Source organism: Dysidea avara, chromosome 2 (genome assembly GCF_963678975.1).
Source record: "Dysidea avara chromosome 2, odDysAvar1.4, whole genome shotgun sequence".
NCBI lineage: Eukaryota > Metazoa > Porifera > Demospongiae > Dictyoceratida > Dysideidae > Dysidea > Dysidea avara.
In genome coordinates, this window is record NC_089273.1 from 9473062 (window position 1) to 9490731 (window position 17670).

The 17670-nt window shown below is 36.1% G+C and overlaps 1 protein-coding gene across 1 annotated transcript in view; it reads left to right on the forward strand.

The window, feature by feature from the left end:
• Positions 1-17670, forward strand: part of LOC136246572 (uncharacterized) — an 83347-nt gene that overhangs the window by 3355 nt on the left and 62322 nt on the right. Inside the window, exons 2-4 of the mRNA XM_066038062.1 lie at positions 16151-16245; positions 16492-16545; positions 16596-16865. Of these exons, the coding sequence (XP_065894134.1) occupies positions 16167-16245; positions 16492-16545; positions 16596-16865 (403 nt within the window). The 5' untranslated portion in view covers positions 16151-16166. The remainder of the gene's footprint in view (positions 1-16150; positions 16246-16491; positions 16546-16595; positions 16866-17670) is intronic.

The following is a 17670-nucleotide window of genomic DNA, read 5'->3' on the forward strand; positions in this document are numbered from 1 at the left end:
GGGATAGAAAACTGTTGATTAGTGTTGCTGAAGAAGGTAAAGCCTTTGTTCTGAAATAAGGCCGAGGTGTTACTTTAAGCAGGGTGTTTGGTGAATGAATGCGTTCAAGTTAGACACTCCACCTTATTATGAACTCTTGGTACAACTTCAAAGGAAATTGAAGAAAACATACAGATGAATCAATAAAATCATTACAGTAGGGTGAATTACAGACTAGTGAGATCTTGGTTAATTGTGACTGGATTTTGGAAAAACGATCCAAATCGCACATTAGAAGTTCCGAGATAAACGGTTTTAAAGAATTGAAGCCAGCATAACTCTCCAAGGATAGCAAGCACGCGTATGAAATTTACACAAAAGATGCATCAATCTGTTACCTTTCAAGCCACTTCCAGTACTTGTAGCTGCTTGTACAGTTTCCCGCCAAATAAGATAGAAAATCTGAGCAGTTGGACGAGCGAAGTAGTATCACGAGTGCTCACAAAGGGGTGGAGGCTGGGGGGTGGCGGGGAGGGCAAAAGTTAGACCTCAAAATGGAGGCAGACCACGATTGGAGTCCAGACACGAGATTACAGGGCTGTGCTGGCTCCTTAGTGGCTGATATGTAGCAAAGTCAACAGAGAACACGTCTGGCCAACATTATAAGGCTGTCCACCAGTAAACCACTGACTCTTGCCAGGCCAGGTCCTTCACAAGGCCTGAAACCGCCATTTGAGCACTCCACACCACCCAGAAAAGACGTGTGTAAATACCAGCCTCGTGTAGTTTGGGTAGTGCTGAGGGTCAAAACTTGTAGTACGATAGTGTAGCTATCCACTGGTGGTGTTAGTTTGATTTTGCCTGATGTGCGATTTGGATCGGTTCTGTAAAATCTGGTCACAATTAATGACAGTGGTTGGAGATTAAGTGTGGTAGCTTCTTGTTCTTGAATATGTTGCAAAGTGGAAGTACAAATCAAAATGGGATATCAATTTCATTATGAAAAATACATAAATAATCTAGCATTACTATTTCATTTGTCCTCCACTTAAACATGCTACAACAGTACTAGTGTCAGTACATTGGCAGTGAGTCTACCTTGAAATCTCAACTCTAGAGTAGATCCAACACAGGACAGCCCGCACTGTAACAAATACATGTGATCCCATTGTAATTTCATGGACCAGCTGGACTGGGAATCACTTGAAAATAGACGAACAAATTTAACCTGTTTTGTTTGAAGTGAAGCATGTGAAATGTTACACTTAAGAAATCCTAGGATTCTTAGGTGGTATGTAATTAATGTGAGTGTTCCATTTCAGGTCTGACTAGATACATTGAAATTACACACACATCCTGGTCCAAATCACGTTTGCCTGGTGGCTACGGGCATGGTTTCACATGCGGCTTATAATAGAGATTTGGCTGATCTTGGAGTTTTGGCATTTAGCCTGATTCAAGGCTAGCAGTCAGACACATCCTTGAATTGTGCAACAGATAAAATCAGCTCACTATTGAATACGGCATTAGTCCACTGCACCAGCTGTTAATATATAAATAACTCCATGCATACACTTCAGTGATGTTTGCAGAATATACCCTCCTTGCGGTCTGCCAAAATATTTGCTCCTCACACACTGCACAAAATTCTTCAAGTTTTAATTCAGCTGGCTCTTTCCTGTTACAAGTATCTTCCTGCTTGCTTTATTTATACACTGACTTATGGCTTGAAAGACCGGCCCAGACTGTTTTCTACTAAAGTCTAAATAAGAAAAACAGCTCACATAAAGTTCCCTTCCGTATGGATGAACATCACTGATACAGCTCATCCCACAATAATACTTCGTTACTAATGACAACCAACAAAAACCCACAATCGATCCGTTAATTCTTTTTATCTTATGTTTAATCACCCACTGGAGATGCCACTGCTAACTTATAAGGGAAGTTTCAGCAATGGTAAGTTGCAAGCTTCAATTTTAGACAGCGTTCCGTTCCGTGGTTTAGTCCATCATTCCGTTCCGTTCCGTTCCGTTCCGTTCCGTAGAATAGTCCCCACCTGTTACGTACAGTTAATATGTGTAACATTTATGATTCACGCTGACATTTCCAGTGTTGGGAGTAACGCGTTACTTATGTAATGTAATAATATTACTTTTGTGGTAAAAACTGTAAGTAATATAACGCAATACGCTATAAAAACAGGTAATACAATTCAAGTTACTTTACTTACAAATAATATAACGTATTACCTAAGTAATATAGTTATTGTAACAAGTCTAACATTACATATCAAGACACACGGTAGTGTGTCGTGCGGCCCAAGAAGCCGGCTCGCCACACCCGTGAGTATATTGACAGGAAGAACGAAAACGTCATTTTCACACTTTTCAAGACACACGGTAGTGTGTCGTGCGGCCCAAGAAGCCGGCGCGCCATACCCGTGAGTATATTGACAGGAAGAACGAAAACGTCATTTTCACACTTTTGTATCTCGGTGATCACTTATCTGATTGGAACCAAATTTGCTACACAGTTGCCCGCCAGCCGAGGTAGTCTACATTCCAAATTTGAAGGAAATCGCTCAAGCCATTTCCGAGATACGAGCTGCCAAAGTTTCGTTTTTTTTTCTTCGTTTTTTTTTTCTTCTTCTTCTTCGTCTTTTCGCACACTTGCAAAAATTGCTATAACAAGCAAACGCGTACTCCGATCGCCTTGAAATTTGGCACACAGAAAGGGAGTCCAAAGGCGAATCCTAGCATCAAATTTGGTACAAATCCGATGAATGGTTCAGGAGTTATGACCGATTATTCGCGTAAAACAAGATCGATTTGTTGTCACGCCTACAGGGTAAACCGCTTCATGGAATGAGTTGAAAATTGCTATGTAGATGGAGTAACCATCGTAGGAGTGCCTTTTGGTAGTTTGAATGGAATCGAGATAAAGACCACGGAGATATGACACAAAACCCAACCTGTGTCACAATTACGCGATCGATTTTTATGAATAAAAAAGTATTAGTTTTCACGCCTACTAGGCAAACCGCTTAGAGCAATGAGCTGAAAATTGGTGTATAGCTGGAATAATCTTCATAGAAAGTGCTTGCAGTAGTACAGAAGAATTGGATTACAAACCACTGAGTTATGATTCGAAAGCCAACTCCGTGTAGCAAATGCGAGATCGAGATACTCTAATAGAACAGTCACCCTAATAGAGCATTCGGCTAATTCATTTATTCCATTATAGAATTTTATTGCATCACAAGTTATTCTGTAGAGAGTTCAGCTGCAAACAGTTAATCTTATAGACAGTTCAGCAAGAAGACAGTCACCATGTGGAGAGTTAAGCAAATATATCACTATAGAGATTCAGAACATTACAAGTCACACTGAAGAAAGTTCAGCTATAAACGAGTCATGCACTGTGTAGAGAATTCAACTACAATTAAGTCACTCTCTAGAGAATTCAGTTACACAGAATTCAGCTACACACAAGTCACTGTGGAGAGAGTTCAGCTACAAACAAATTACCCTTTAGAGTGATCAGCTACAAACAAAACACTTTGCAGGGTGTTCAGCTGCAACAAATCAACCTTTAGAGCGATCAGCATTGAACAAATCAACACAAATCTACCTGTAGAGAGATAAGCTACAAAAAATCACCCTGTAGAGATATCAGCTAGAAACAAATCACCCTGAAGAGAGGTCAGCTACAAAAAATCACCTTGTAGAGAGATCAACTACAAACAAAACATTTTGCAGAGAGTTCAGCTACAAACAAATCAACCTTTAGAGCGATCAGCAACAAACAAATCAACCTGTAGAGAGATCATCTAGAAACAAATCAACCTGCAGAGTGATCAGCTACAAACAAATTAGCTTGTAGAGAGATCAGTTACACACAAATCAACCTGTACAGAGATAAGCTAAAAACAAATCAGAGTTCAGCTAAAACAAATCAATCTGCAGAGAGATTAGCTACAAACAAATCACCTTATAGATAGTTCAGCTACAAATAAATTATCTTGTAGAGAGATCGGCTACAAACAAATCACCCTGCAGAGAGATCAGCTACACACAAATCAACTTGTATAGAGATCAGCTACAAACAAATCACCCGTAGAGAGATCAGCTAGAAACTACACACAATGTAAGGAGTTCAGCTACAAACAAATCACCCTGTAGAGAGATCAGCTACAAACTAGACACAAAGTAAGGAGTTCAGCTACAAGCAAGTTACCCTGTAGAGAGTTCATCTACAAGCAAATCAACCTGCAGAGCAATCAGCTAGAAACAAATCACCCTGAAGAGAGGTCAGCTACAAAAAAAATCACCCTGTAGAGAGATCAGCTAGAAACAAATCACCCTGAAGAGAAGTCAGCTACAAATAAAACACTTTGCAGAGAATTCAGCTACAAACAAATCAGCTTGTAGAGAGATTAGTTACACACAAATCAACCTGTAGAGAGATCAGCTAGAAACAAATCACCCTGTAGAGAGTTCAGCTACAAGCAAAACACCCTGTAGAGAGTTCAGCAACAAAGAAACCACCATGTAGAGAGTTCAGCTGCAAACAAATCACCTTATAGAGAGTTTAGCTACAAACAAATCACCCTGTAGAGAGATCAGCTAGAAACTAGACACAATGTAAGGAGTTCAGCTACAAGCAAATCACCCTTTAGTGAGTTCAGCTACAAACAAATCAACCTGCAGTGAGATCACCTACAAAAAAGTACCTTGTACAGAGTTCAGCTACAAACAAATTACCCTGTAGAGAGATCGGCTACAAACAAATTAACCTGTAGAAAGATCAGCTACACACAAATCAACTTGTAGAGAGATCAGCTACAAACAAATCACCCTGTAGAGAGATTAGCTAGAAACTAGACACAATGTAAGGAGTTCAGCTACAAGTAAATCACCCTGTAGAGAGTTCAGCTAAAACAAATCAACCTGCAGAGAGATCAGCTACAAATAAATCACTTTATAGACAGTTCAGCTACAAACAAATTACCTTGTAGAGAGATCGGCTGCAAATTAATCAACCTGCAGAGAGATCAGCTACACACAAATCAACTTGTAGAGAGATCAGCTACAAACAAATCACCCTGTAGAGAGATCAGCTAGAAACTAGATACAATGCAAGGAGTTCAGCTACAAGCAAAATCACCCTTTAGTGAGTTCAGCTACAAACAAATCAACCTGCAGTGAGATCACCCACAAAAACGCACTTGTACAGATTTCAGTTACAAACAAATTACCCTGTAGAGAGATCAGGTAGAAGAATTCACCTTGTAGAGAGTTCAGCAACAAAGAAACCACCATGTAGAGAGTTCAGCTGCAAACAAATCACCCAGTAGAAAGATCAGCTAGAAGAAGTTACCTTGTAGAGAGTTCAGTTACAAAGAAACCATCATATAGAGAGTTCAGCTACAAAGAAATTACCCCATAGAGAGTTCAGCTAGAAGAAGTCACCTTGTAAAGAGTTCAGCTACAAAGAAACCATCATATACAGAGTTCAGCTACAAAGAAACCACCTGTACAGAATTCAACTACAAACAAATCACCCTGTATAGAGGTCAGCTAGAAGAAGTTACCTTGTAGATAGTTCAGCTACAATAATTCACCCTGTAGAAAGATCAGCTAGAAGAAGTCACCTTGTAGAGTGTTCATTTACAAAGAAACCATCATGTAGAGAGTTCAGCTGCAAACGAATCACTCTGTAGATAGTTCAGCTACAAAGAAACCGCCATGTAGAGAGTTCAGCCTCATACAAACCATGATGTAGAGAATTCAACTACAACAAATCACCCTGTAGAGAAGAAGTTACCTTGTAGAGAGTTCAGCTACAAAGAAACCATCATGTAGGGAGTTCAGCTACAAAGAAACCACCATGTAGAGAGTTTAGCTGCAAACAAATCACCTGTAGAGAGTTCAGTTAGAAACAAATCACCCCGTAGAGAGATCAGCTGGACGAAGTCACCTTGTAGAGAGTTCAGCTACAAAGAAACCATCATGTAGAGAGTTCAGCTGCAAACAAATCACCCTGCAGAGAGTTCAGCTACAAAAAATTCACCCTGTAGAGAGTTCAGCTAGACGAAGTCACCTTATAGAGAGTTCAGCTACAAAGAAACCATCATGTAGAGAGTTCGGCTACAAAGACACCACCATGTAGAGAGTTTAGCTGCAAACAAATCACCTGTAGAGAGTTCAGCTAGAAAAAAAATACCCTGTATAGAGACCAGCTAGAAGAGGTTACCTTGTAGAGAGTTCAGCTACAAAGAAACCATCCTGTATATAGTTCAGCTACATTTCAAGTCACCCAGTAGAGAGATCAGCTGCAAAAAAATATCTTGTGGGGAATAATGGGCATGTAATAAATATATGTATATAATTTGTATAATTACTAATAAAATCAAAAATAATTGAAGTACTAAAATTCTTCTTTAAGTTCTTTTCTTCTTCCTGTAGTAAAGAAAAAAACACATGGGTTAAAAAAGCCCCAAAGCCAGCCATAGGCCGGCTTTGCAGTATACAAATACAAAAAGAAGTGATATCTAATCAAAAACAGCCAAGCTGTAAAAAAAGGTGCGGCCCCCAACAAGGCCATGGTGAAAAAAGATGTGAAATCCAAGGTGGCGGCCAAGAAATGGCTGTGATGGTAGGTTAATGGTAAAAATTTTAATAACGACAATTCAGGTGAATTTTGTGCCACTTGGTCTTGGCATCAAATTCACCTGAATTGTCGTTATTAAAATTTTTACCATTAACCTACCATCACAGCCATTTCTTGGCCGCCACCTTGGATTTCACATCTTTTTTCACCATGGCCTTGTTGGGGGCCGCACCTTTTTTTACAGCTTGGCTGTTTTTGATTAGATTATTATTACTACAAGTAACGAAGTTACTAATCTCGTTAGTAATCCACTAGGTAACGCCTAGCCACAATGAAGTAATGAAGTCTACTGAATGAAGGTTATTCACCAGCTCCTTACTTATAACCAATATTTAATCATGTCACGTGACAAGGTGGTAGTTTCACGCATGACAGCTTAAGGCTGTGGACACAAAGTAATATAATATGTAATATTATTATAGTTACTTTATTTTATGGGTAATATGTAACTGTAACTAAATAGTTCAGTTGTAAGAAATATGTAATATGTAACTAGATACTTTTAAAAAGGAACTTTCCCAACACTGGATATTTCTTTTTCAGACTAATGGCCTGTGCTGGGTGATTAGTCACCCATGGCAATATGAGTGTAACCATTGGATTCGTTTCATATGCATACCTGAAAATCCAATTATGGAAAGGCAGCACGTAACGTTGTATAGCTACATTTGTTGCGGTAATGAATGGATGAGTCCTAAGGATATCATAAAATAAAGTTGAGTTGGTGAATCTTGGGGAATTCGCAAGTTTAATGCTATTATGTTGTTTGCAATGTATAGTAAAGGCTTAATGGAAGTTATTTCATGTTCTCAGTAATGTATATAGGTGTGATGTGCATTCGAAAACATGCTGAAACGCTTGTGGATGCACTCTATGACTAGTTTTTCAACTTTAAGTAACATTTCCCAACTCGTAGAATGTTAAGGATACTGAAACACCTTTCTCTGGGTGCTTTTTGTGGAAAGACTCCAATTCATGATAATAATTATGTAAGCATTAATTTTATTCCAAGTGGCACAATCAATTTCAGTCTGAGCCTTTATAAAGCAAACAGCATGGTACCACTATACCTCAAGACTACAGTATGCTTGCTTTGGTAAAAGTGGCTTGCTTTTTTGAAGTGAAACCACCTTCCCTGAATAGATCTCATTGTGTATCCCTGTAAAAGACATAATTATACATGAAAGCCTTACATACATGTAAGTACTACAGGCTAGACTCAGTGACAACCTTTCTCATGATATGCCACTAGTTGAGAGATGTGGCAGCTGTTTCACATGCAAGTATTAAGGGGTGTGGAAGCCAAATTCCAATACTGAAATAATTATAGATGGAACAAGTACAAGCATATATATATATATATAATTGTATGATTACTATGTTTGCTGTGGCATATTTGTAGATGATTTTTGCTGCAGTACCTTCCCTATTAGAAAGCTAAAAACATAATCAAATATGATATGATGTCATTGGACAATTAAAGGGAATTATGTGGTGATAATGATATGAATAGTAAAAGTGTTATAATGGGATGTATTGTCTTCAGTCATTGGAAGAAAGTATTTAAAAATCATGAATTGTGTTAGTTTCAATACCACTAAAATTTATGGCACAGTACATACATACATCCTTACCTCTACAACTCTAATCTTGTAAATGGAATTATAAGTGATCCATACACTTATGCTTTAAAAGTATTAGGTGACTATCCATCAGTAATGTTACAAGTTGCTGTTCATCTTTGTGTGTATGTATGTGACCGGATTTCGAAAAGGTACCTTTTTCGCATTTTACATGTCACCAATAAAGTGTTATACTGGAGCTTAAGTCATAAGATTACTATATTATGTAATGATAAAAAGTTATGAAGCTTCAAAGTTCGAAAAATGGGTCAAATTTTGTGTGTGAAAAGGGTGTCTTTTTGCAAATCTGGTCACATACGTATGTAACCATAACAGGTGGTGAATTTTGTTATGACATCAACACATATTTTTGAAGCCTTATTAGGCACACATTTCTCTGAAATATAACAAGGAAATAGTCTATTATAACATTATCTTGTTTAGAAAGTATGTATACTTACTTATTGCTAAAATGGTCAAACCAAAATAAAATTCACTTTTTGATAAAAGTACCAACTAAACTTGGTTAAAAAATGATTAGTTCATTCCATTTCATAATTATCATTGGTGCCTTTGAAATTAAAGAACCTAGCAAATAACAAAATATACAGCTACACTTCAAGTAGATATACATTATAATACAAACTCACGAGAATACGAATATGTGTTATAACAAGATGCCTCTGTTGCCAAAATTATTTATGTACCACGAATTTATATTATCATAGTAACAAAGTACTAGTCAATCATTTAGGCTGTGCATAGCATCACCATACATTTTGTATGGAAAGCTCCTAAGGAACATTTCCCCTTTGATTTAAGACAGGAAACAGTATAATATGTTTTGCTGACTAAAATATTTGTGACCGGATTTTGGAAAATCAGTAATACATAGGAATACATCTATACACATGTAGCTATAAGTGTCACCATTAAAACAATTGCATTTTAAAAATATTTCACATAACTCATTGTATTTATTTATTTATTCAAAAACTTTACAGTGCTGCTGGAGCAGTACTGATGGTCCACTGGTAGGATACCAGTGGCCAGAAATTACACTTGATAAGTAATTACTTAATTAGCTATACCCTACTAAGTACAAGTGAGAATTACATTGATTATAGCTACAGTGTGTTAAAGAAAGTCAAAGTTTGGAGTTCTCGAGTGCTTGCTGCAAGTAACACAAGGGCACAATATTACAATAAGGAGTAAGTACAGATGATATCTGAGTTAAAGTTTGATAGAAAATGATTCCAAAGGTAAGTATGTAGTTTTTGCTTGATGGTAAGAACATTAAGATCCAAATCAATGACAGAGAGGTGATTCCAAATTCTAGGCAGTCTGTTGAAACATAAATTTTTAGTGGTGTTGTCTGAGGACTTGGTTTGGAAATTTATGATATGTGGCATGTCGAGCGTTGCCAGTAGCAAATGAGATGTATATTGTAATGTCAAAGCCTGGGGTGATTTGTAACTCCTGATGAAGAACATAATATCACTTAAATCAAATGTATACATTAATGGTAATAACCGTAATTAGAGAAGACAAATCTTGTAGTTGCTGGTGAAGTCATTGAGTGTAAACTTAGTTGCTCGACATTGAACTTGTTCGAAAAGGTGTATGTGTTTGATGAGATGTAGTGTCCGTAAAACTGGGCAGTACAATAACTGAGAGCGAACAAGGGATATATATAGTTGTTTCTTACTGTTGATAGTGTTATGAGTTGAGAAAGTATGCCTCAATAGACCTAATAACTTAAAAGATTTGGCAATAATGTGTTGATAATGTGGCTCCCAGGAAAAGTTGGAGGAAACTAGTAAGATACCAAGATCACAATGAGTGTCAGCTCTAGTAATAGGAATGTTATAGATTGTTTCTAGCTTGGATTTAAAACTCATGTGTACACACTTGGATAAATTGAATGTAAAAAGGTTCCAGTCAGAACTCCATTTCTATAGTGAGTCAATATCTTTTTGCAGTTGGTCTGAGTCAAACAACTTTCCTACAGTTTTAAAATATTTGGTATCATGAGCAAATAATAGTATTGTAGAAGAAACAGCACAGTCTGGAATGTCATTGATGTAGATGAGAAACAGTAAAGGACCTCAGTAATATACTCCCTTGGGGAATTCCAGATAAAATTGGTAATAAGTGGGAATGTATGTTGTTGATTTTCACACATTGCTGGTAGTTTAATAAGTATGACTTAAACCAAAGCCATAAATTACCTGAGATACCCATTGATCTAGAAGCTCGTTGTGTCATACACTGTCAAAGGCCTTGTGAAAGTCCAGATGAATTACATCTGTTTGATTTTTGGCATTGGTAATATGTGACTCGGCCTGCGAAAATAGGGCATGTGGGCACATGATTTTGCCTACTTTTACAAACATTTATTACTCATAATGTTTTGTACCTTTATGCTATGGCAGTGCAATTTTCAGCTAAGCTAGCATTTAATAGGCTTTATGATGCAAGGTACAGAATACACATATTCTGTTCCAGTACTGAGATATGACCTGTAGAGTGACGGGGTGTAGTTTGTGCCCACATACCCTATTTTCGCAGGCCCGGTCACATATGATTAATGTTGATATGTTGTTCAAAAAACCAAACAGGTGTGGTGATAGGCGGGTTGTGATGTGAGAGATAATCTTGTTATAGACCAGATGCTCCATCATCTTGGATATATTGCACAGTAGTGAGATTGAACAATTAGTTATTTACAAGAGACTTGTCGCCAGATTTGAAAATGGTTAATATGCAGAGACTGCACCAGTAAGTAGGAATAACGTGTTTTCGTAGACTCAGTGTGAAAAGAAAATGTAAAGGTTTGTGTAATGATAAAGCACAAAGTTTTAGAATTTTAGGCCCTTTGCCATTGATTCCTGTGGATTTCTGAGGATCAAGGGAGTTGAGTGCCTCAAGCACTTCATCTTTGGATATAGACACAGAAACTAAGTGGTTATCTATGGAGGAGTCAATGGTTTTGACGTCATCTGGAAGGTCAAGTCTACTGGTAGTGAATACAGAATGGAGGTATTGGTTAAAAACAGAGGCTTTGCTGAAATCATCCTTTGCGCTTAAACTGTGCAGGTGGATTGTTGTAGGAATTATTGGTTATGTTCCATATGTATTAATAAAATAATTTTAGAGTCATTGGTAGAAGCAAAGTGGTGTATAAGAGTGGATTCATAAGTTGACTTCACTTGGATGAATTCGTTGTTGAGATTAGTTTCTGCTGTGTGTAGTCTTGTCTTGTTGCTTTCAGTGGGTGATCGAAGATACTTTTCCTTAGCATGCATTTAATATGATGTCTCCAAGTTAGTGTGAATCATCTTGGTTGTTGATTTGGGCTGAGTTTAATCATGGGGACACATTGCTCTATATAGAAGAAAGTATAACAGATTTTATGGATGTCCAAATGTGTTCGACATCACTGGAATGGTAATAATCTGAGAAGTCAGAACTACATAACACATAAGTACGTACATATTAAGGCTTTCATAATCTCCTCTGGAGTAGTCATAGATATAATAGATAGGTTCTCTTCTTTGGTGATGATCCAAATTAATTTATTTAATTTTAAAGGATATCATGTGGTGATCTGATTTGAGAGAGGAGGAAGTTGTATCGTTGGCTGTAATTGAAGATAGCTACTGTAAAATTATATTTTAGTTTGAAATGTCTTCTTTTGATCATACATATGACATTAAGGCTGTATTCCATAATCCAGTCATATTTACACTGTACCTTGAAACAATCTCAGGGAGTTTGCTGTAACTATGAATACTTTAAGGTGTAATTGCCTGGATTGAGCATGCTTGATTTAATCTGGTACCAGTCAAACTCTCTATGTGCAAGTCTGAAAGAGGTCTGGCAGCTGTTTCACATGCAAGTATTAAGGGATGTCGAAGTCAACTCCAATACTGAAATAATTATAAATGGAACAAGTACAAGCATATATATAATTGTATGTTTGCTGTGGCATATTTGTACATGATTTTTGCTGTGGTACCTTCCCTACATTAGAAAGCTAGAAGTATAATCATATATGACATGATGTATGGCTTCAGTCATGGGACAGTTAAAGGGAATTATGTGGTGATAAAAATAAAAATAGTAATAGTGTTATAATGGGCTGGAATGTCTTCAGTCATGGGACAGGGAATCATTGTGGTGATAATAATATGAATAGTAAGTGTTATTATGGGTTGTATTGTCTTCAGTCATGGGATAGTTTTAGGGAATTATTTGAAAATCATAAATACTGGGCCTACAAAAATAGGGCGTGTGGGCACATGATTTGCCTACTTGTTCAAACTGCCATCACTCATAAGTTTTTATGCCATTTTGCTATGACAATGGAATTTTCAGCTCTTAATCAGCAGTTGATTGGCTTTATGATGAAATTTACAGAATGCAAATATTCTGTTCCAGTACTGAGATATGACCTTTATGTGATGGGGTGTAGTTTGTGCCCACATGCCCTGTTTTCGCAGACCTGGTCGCAAATGTGCTAGTTTCTTAGTACCTCTACAACTCTTGCCTAGCTTGTAAACAGAATTATTAATGTTCCATATACTTGTCCTTCAAAATTTATCATGATGTATTGGGTGATAATCCATCAGTAATGTTACAAGTTCAGTGCTGTTCATCTTTACGTGACTGGATTTACCAAAGCCAGGCTTCCATACACATCCAATGCTTCGAATTTAAACAACTGTAACTTGACCACTGAGTATGGTATTGGCCTAAAACTTTCACACTGTTAAGTCAATTATTCCACAATAGCAGATCAAAATTTCAAACCAATAGCATACTCGTACATTGAGTTATGGTCTTTTAAAGTTACAAATCTGGAAGCCTGGTTTTGTCAAATCTTGTCACATATGTGACTGGATATATAAAGGTATTTTTTTCACTCATTTTACATGCCAGCAAAAAAATTAATGTTATTGCTTTAGTCATGGAAATTATACCATGAAAAAAGTTGTGAAGCTTCAAAGTTCAAAATATGGGTCAAATCTTGTGTGAGAAAAGGTACTTTGGTCACTAATACGTGTGTAAACATAACAGGTGGTGAATTTTGTTATGACATCAACAGATATTTGTGAAGCCTTATTAGATTTACATTTCTCTGAAATATAAAAAGGAAATAGTCTATATAATATAATAAAGTATGTATACTTCCTTATTGCTACTGTAAAACAGTCAAACAAAAACCACTGAATTTCACTTTTTGATAAAAGCACCAAACTTAGTTAATAAAATTAATACTGTAATATTATTGTTAGGTTCATACCATTTCATATTATCAGTGCTAAATACAATAAAAACAGAGATCAAGTTTATGGATTAGATAGTACAGATGTTCTAGCACCAATGCAGAATTGTTATATGCCCTAATTTCTTTTAGCTCCAGAGAATTTCATATTCCATTGCTTAATCACCAAAAATTGTTTGAGTAAAGACAGATGAAAACAGACAGAATTTGTAAAATACACTGGAGTTCTGATGCCATAGCTGACCATGAGACGACTAAGCCACCTTACAGAAGTGTTCAGCATCAACCCCTTGGTCTATACTGAGTATAATAAATAACAACAAACAGTCCATACCAGCAGGGGGATACCAGCAAACACAGCTCTACATCTTACATGACTCCACAAGAAGAGAGGTCTGGTTTTCCTGGGCTATTTTCGTTCAAAAATGAAATCGAAAACTTTGATTATTTCAGACACATTCACTAATCCACTCAACAAGCCTTGTATATATTCCGAGATTCAGAATCTGTATCTGAAATTAGTTACATGTATGCCTGTGATACAAAATTATCAATCATCAAGTAGACATCCCTTATGATCACATCCTTCAAATCATTCCTAACTTCAGCCATAGTAGCAGTAGTAGTAAGAATATTTATACTTACCCTCAAAAATTGTTTCCTATCTGAACCGATTTTCCCAGAACAATTAGACTGTGAAATTCTCTTCCTGATCATGTTGTAGAACTGACATAATAACACTTTTTAATCTTACCTAAGTTTAGCTATATACTAGATAATCATGTTTATAGTCGTTATTGAGGTCTTGTAGACTTTTACGTTACACAATATAATAACAACAATATTATGAAAATAATAGCCACATAGGTAAAGTTGACTCCCAATTTTCACTGGCTCGCATCACTATTATAGCTTATTATTGTAGCTGTAATCATGTGCAAAAGTATTTTGATGTTGAAGAAAACATTCTCATTTAAATGCTAAGAAAACATTTTTTTCCTGCTTCAAAAAGGTATTTAGAAATCCTTTACTATATGCTTGTAGTGACAGATAGCCTGCTGTTGCTGTCATTTTGGGTACCTACTCAATAACAAAAACATGACTGCCATTCCACATCAAAACTTGAGAAAGTGGCTGATAAGAAACTGGTGATCTAATTTTAATAAGCTTGATTCTTTTAGCACTGCTTAAAAGCTTACGAGATTAAAAAAATTGAGCATAATAGGCTGGTGGTGCCAATTATCTGTTTAAAGTTAATCAATTTCATATTGTAGGTAAATATTACATAATAACTTGACATGCCTTCAGTTATGAATTGGCTTATGGTTGTGTGCTTTTACTCACTTTTGTGTATCATGTTAGATGCACAAAGAATATTATGTACCAAAAGTAAATAACTTCTGTCTGCAATTTTGCAAAAACACATTATGAAATTTTTACATGCTTATGTTTTGTACTACAAACATGTAAAAATATCCAAACATTAATTATTGTACATGTGGGTTGTCGCCAGCTTTAGCTGAAACTGCGGCAGATGACTAGCCCATTCATGGTTAGCTTTCAACAAAGACTATATACACTGCTCGTATATAATAGTGTTGTATAACAAGATGTCAACCTTCCAAGTTATCTATGTGTGTGTTTCCCTAAGAAATTTCATTGTATTGACTGTTCTTTGCAACCAACTATTACATTATGTAGAATATTTCATGATATTATCTTTGTGATTTGCAATCATTGGTGTCTAATGCAAGAAAAATTCTGAATACTATTTCCCACCTACTATACATGTACAGTATCTTGGACAAAATTTTGCAATAATGCACTTAAATTGATTTCAAATAATAATCAGAGCATGTGGGTCATATAAGCACTGGCCAATTTTGTCAATTTTTAACTTATTTTCAATGCTCAATAATCAAGCACGTTATGTTCAAAATTATACCTTTTAAATTAAAATCTTCTAGAACGGATTGTTATTAAAGTAGATCTGAGTTTCCTGTCTGCTGCATTAGAGTAAGTGGCTGCTCTATTACAATATTTCTGTGAATGACCAACTAAGCAATGGGCTTATTTTCTTTTAGGCACACACATTATTGTGATTAATATGGCATCATGCTAGATGTTTTTGTCACCTACTATGTTCAAGTCAGCATTATTTTGCCAGTGCCTAATATTGGAAAAACTGCCTATCTGATTGTCACAAACTCTTTGTTTGGTAATTATTTTTAATCCATATTTCTGCTGAGTTCAGTTGGCTATTCTAAAGATTACAGCTATCAACATAACTTGCCATAAACAAAGTAGCTCTTCTTCACCTACTACTCCTTTACTTATCATAATAACATTAGTGTGATCAATAAATGATTAATATTATGTTCTGTTTGGAGTATTATACCAGCTACATGGATAGCAGTTGTTTTTAGTACAGTATGTTTGGTTAACTTTGAAATTGTGTAAGGAAACAAAGCAACCTGGGTTAAGGCTAGCTGAGCAGTATATACCCACAAATTTAAACTCGGCATAATATTATCCAGTGATGTATTAGATGTTTCATCTTGACCTTCTTGCTGTACAACTACAGGACAAACTGGTACCACATGGATGATGAAGAAGACACCATTATGATGGACTACCATCCTTTCACTGGTCCAAGTCATCCATCAAATTGTCTTACTAGTAAGAACTGTTAGTGTGTGTCAGACAAAGTTGAAACAGTGTGCATTCAAAGTTCAAACTGTGTTATAAGTTACATATACACTGTACCCTGCATGAATGGCATCCTTCATGTTAAAATTAGTTTACCATACAGTATGTCATTCTTGTTATTTGCAATCCTGATTTTTATTTATTATTTTAATTTTACACCAAGCCTTATTTATGCAACCTATTTCCACGCTGTAATAATCTACTTTTCTCTCATAGCCCCACACTGTTTTTATGGACCACAAGTGATTGATCTGATTATGAGAAAACCTGGTAAAATAACAATTATAGTGGACCTATTATAGTAGTAGTATCTTTAACAGAGTTTTCATTTCTGATCAGATACTACAACGTATTGTATCAGAGTTTAATACCTAACTGTAAACTGACCATCAAAACTCTAAAACAACATTTAGAAATTCCTAGTGATGTGGAGAGTTTTGTTGTCAATGGAGAAAGCTCAAGAATCAGATGTCAGAGGATTATCAATCTTCTACTAGTTCAGTTAGACACTACAAGAGATTACAAAAATTTCTGTTACTTGTTTAACATGATATCAGTAATGACTGATCTTCCTTACAAACTGAAGACAGGTAATTATAATAGCATCATTTATACAGTACGATAGTGCTATAAGGCATTATGAATAACTGGCTACTATTTCAATTGGTGATTTTCTCTTTTTCATCAGAAAATTCCAAATGTAGAGTGCGGGTGGGTGAGTCATCACCATTATCCATTATCCCTAGTGTTTCCCACAATATAACTAGCTAGACTTATTTTGGAAGTTCAGTGCTCTTCAGGGCCTGATATTCTCTGCATAACAAACAATTTAGAATTTTTTTAAACTTAGTTAACTTGAAATAGCTAGTATAGAAACTAACCATATTAGATGTAGTTATACATATAGTCATCCTTCATCACATGATCAATTTCACTCAAGAATTAAATTCTTACTTGTAAACTTCTTTGCACAAATCTTTCTCATACTCTTGGCTGCAATGCGCCAAGTGGGTTCTGTCTGAGTGTAGCAATCTTGAAAATGAACTACACATCCTCAATGATAATTAGATAAAATAATGGTTAAATCTTTAATAATGGGGAAATGTATACGTGCAGCAGTAAAACTGTGGGCGCTGATTAAAAACAAAAAATCCTTAAATAGTTGCCTAACAGAATTTTATGCTTACTGACTAACTGATGCCTTCAGCCAACATAACTCCTTAATGGATAAGGCCATGGGCTTGATTTCTTCATTGTTCTAAATCACTTCATCCCAAGATGTGCCTTTTCACCAACCGCAGTACATTGCTAAAATACATGTATCACTGACTTTCCTTTGTCCTCCTTTGTGTTCCAGTTCTTTTCACTGACAATTCAAGATGTCAATTCATGGCA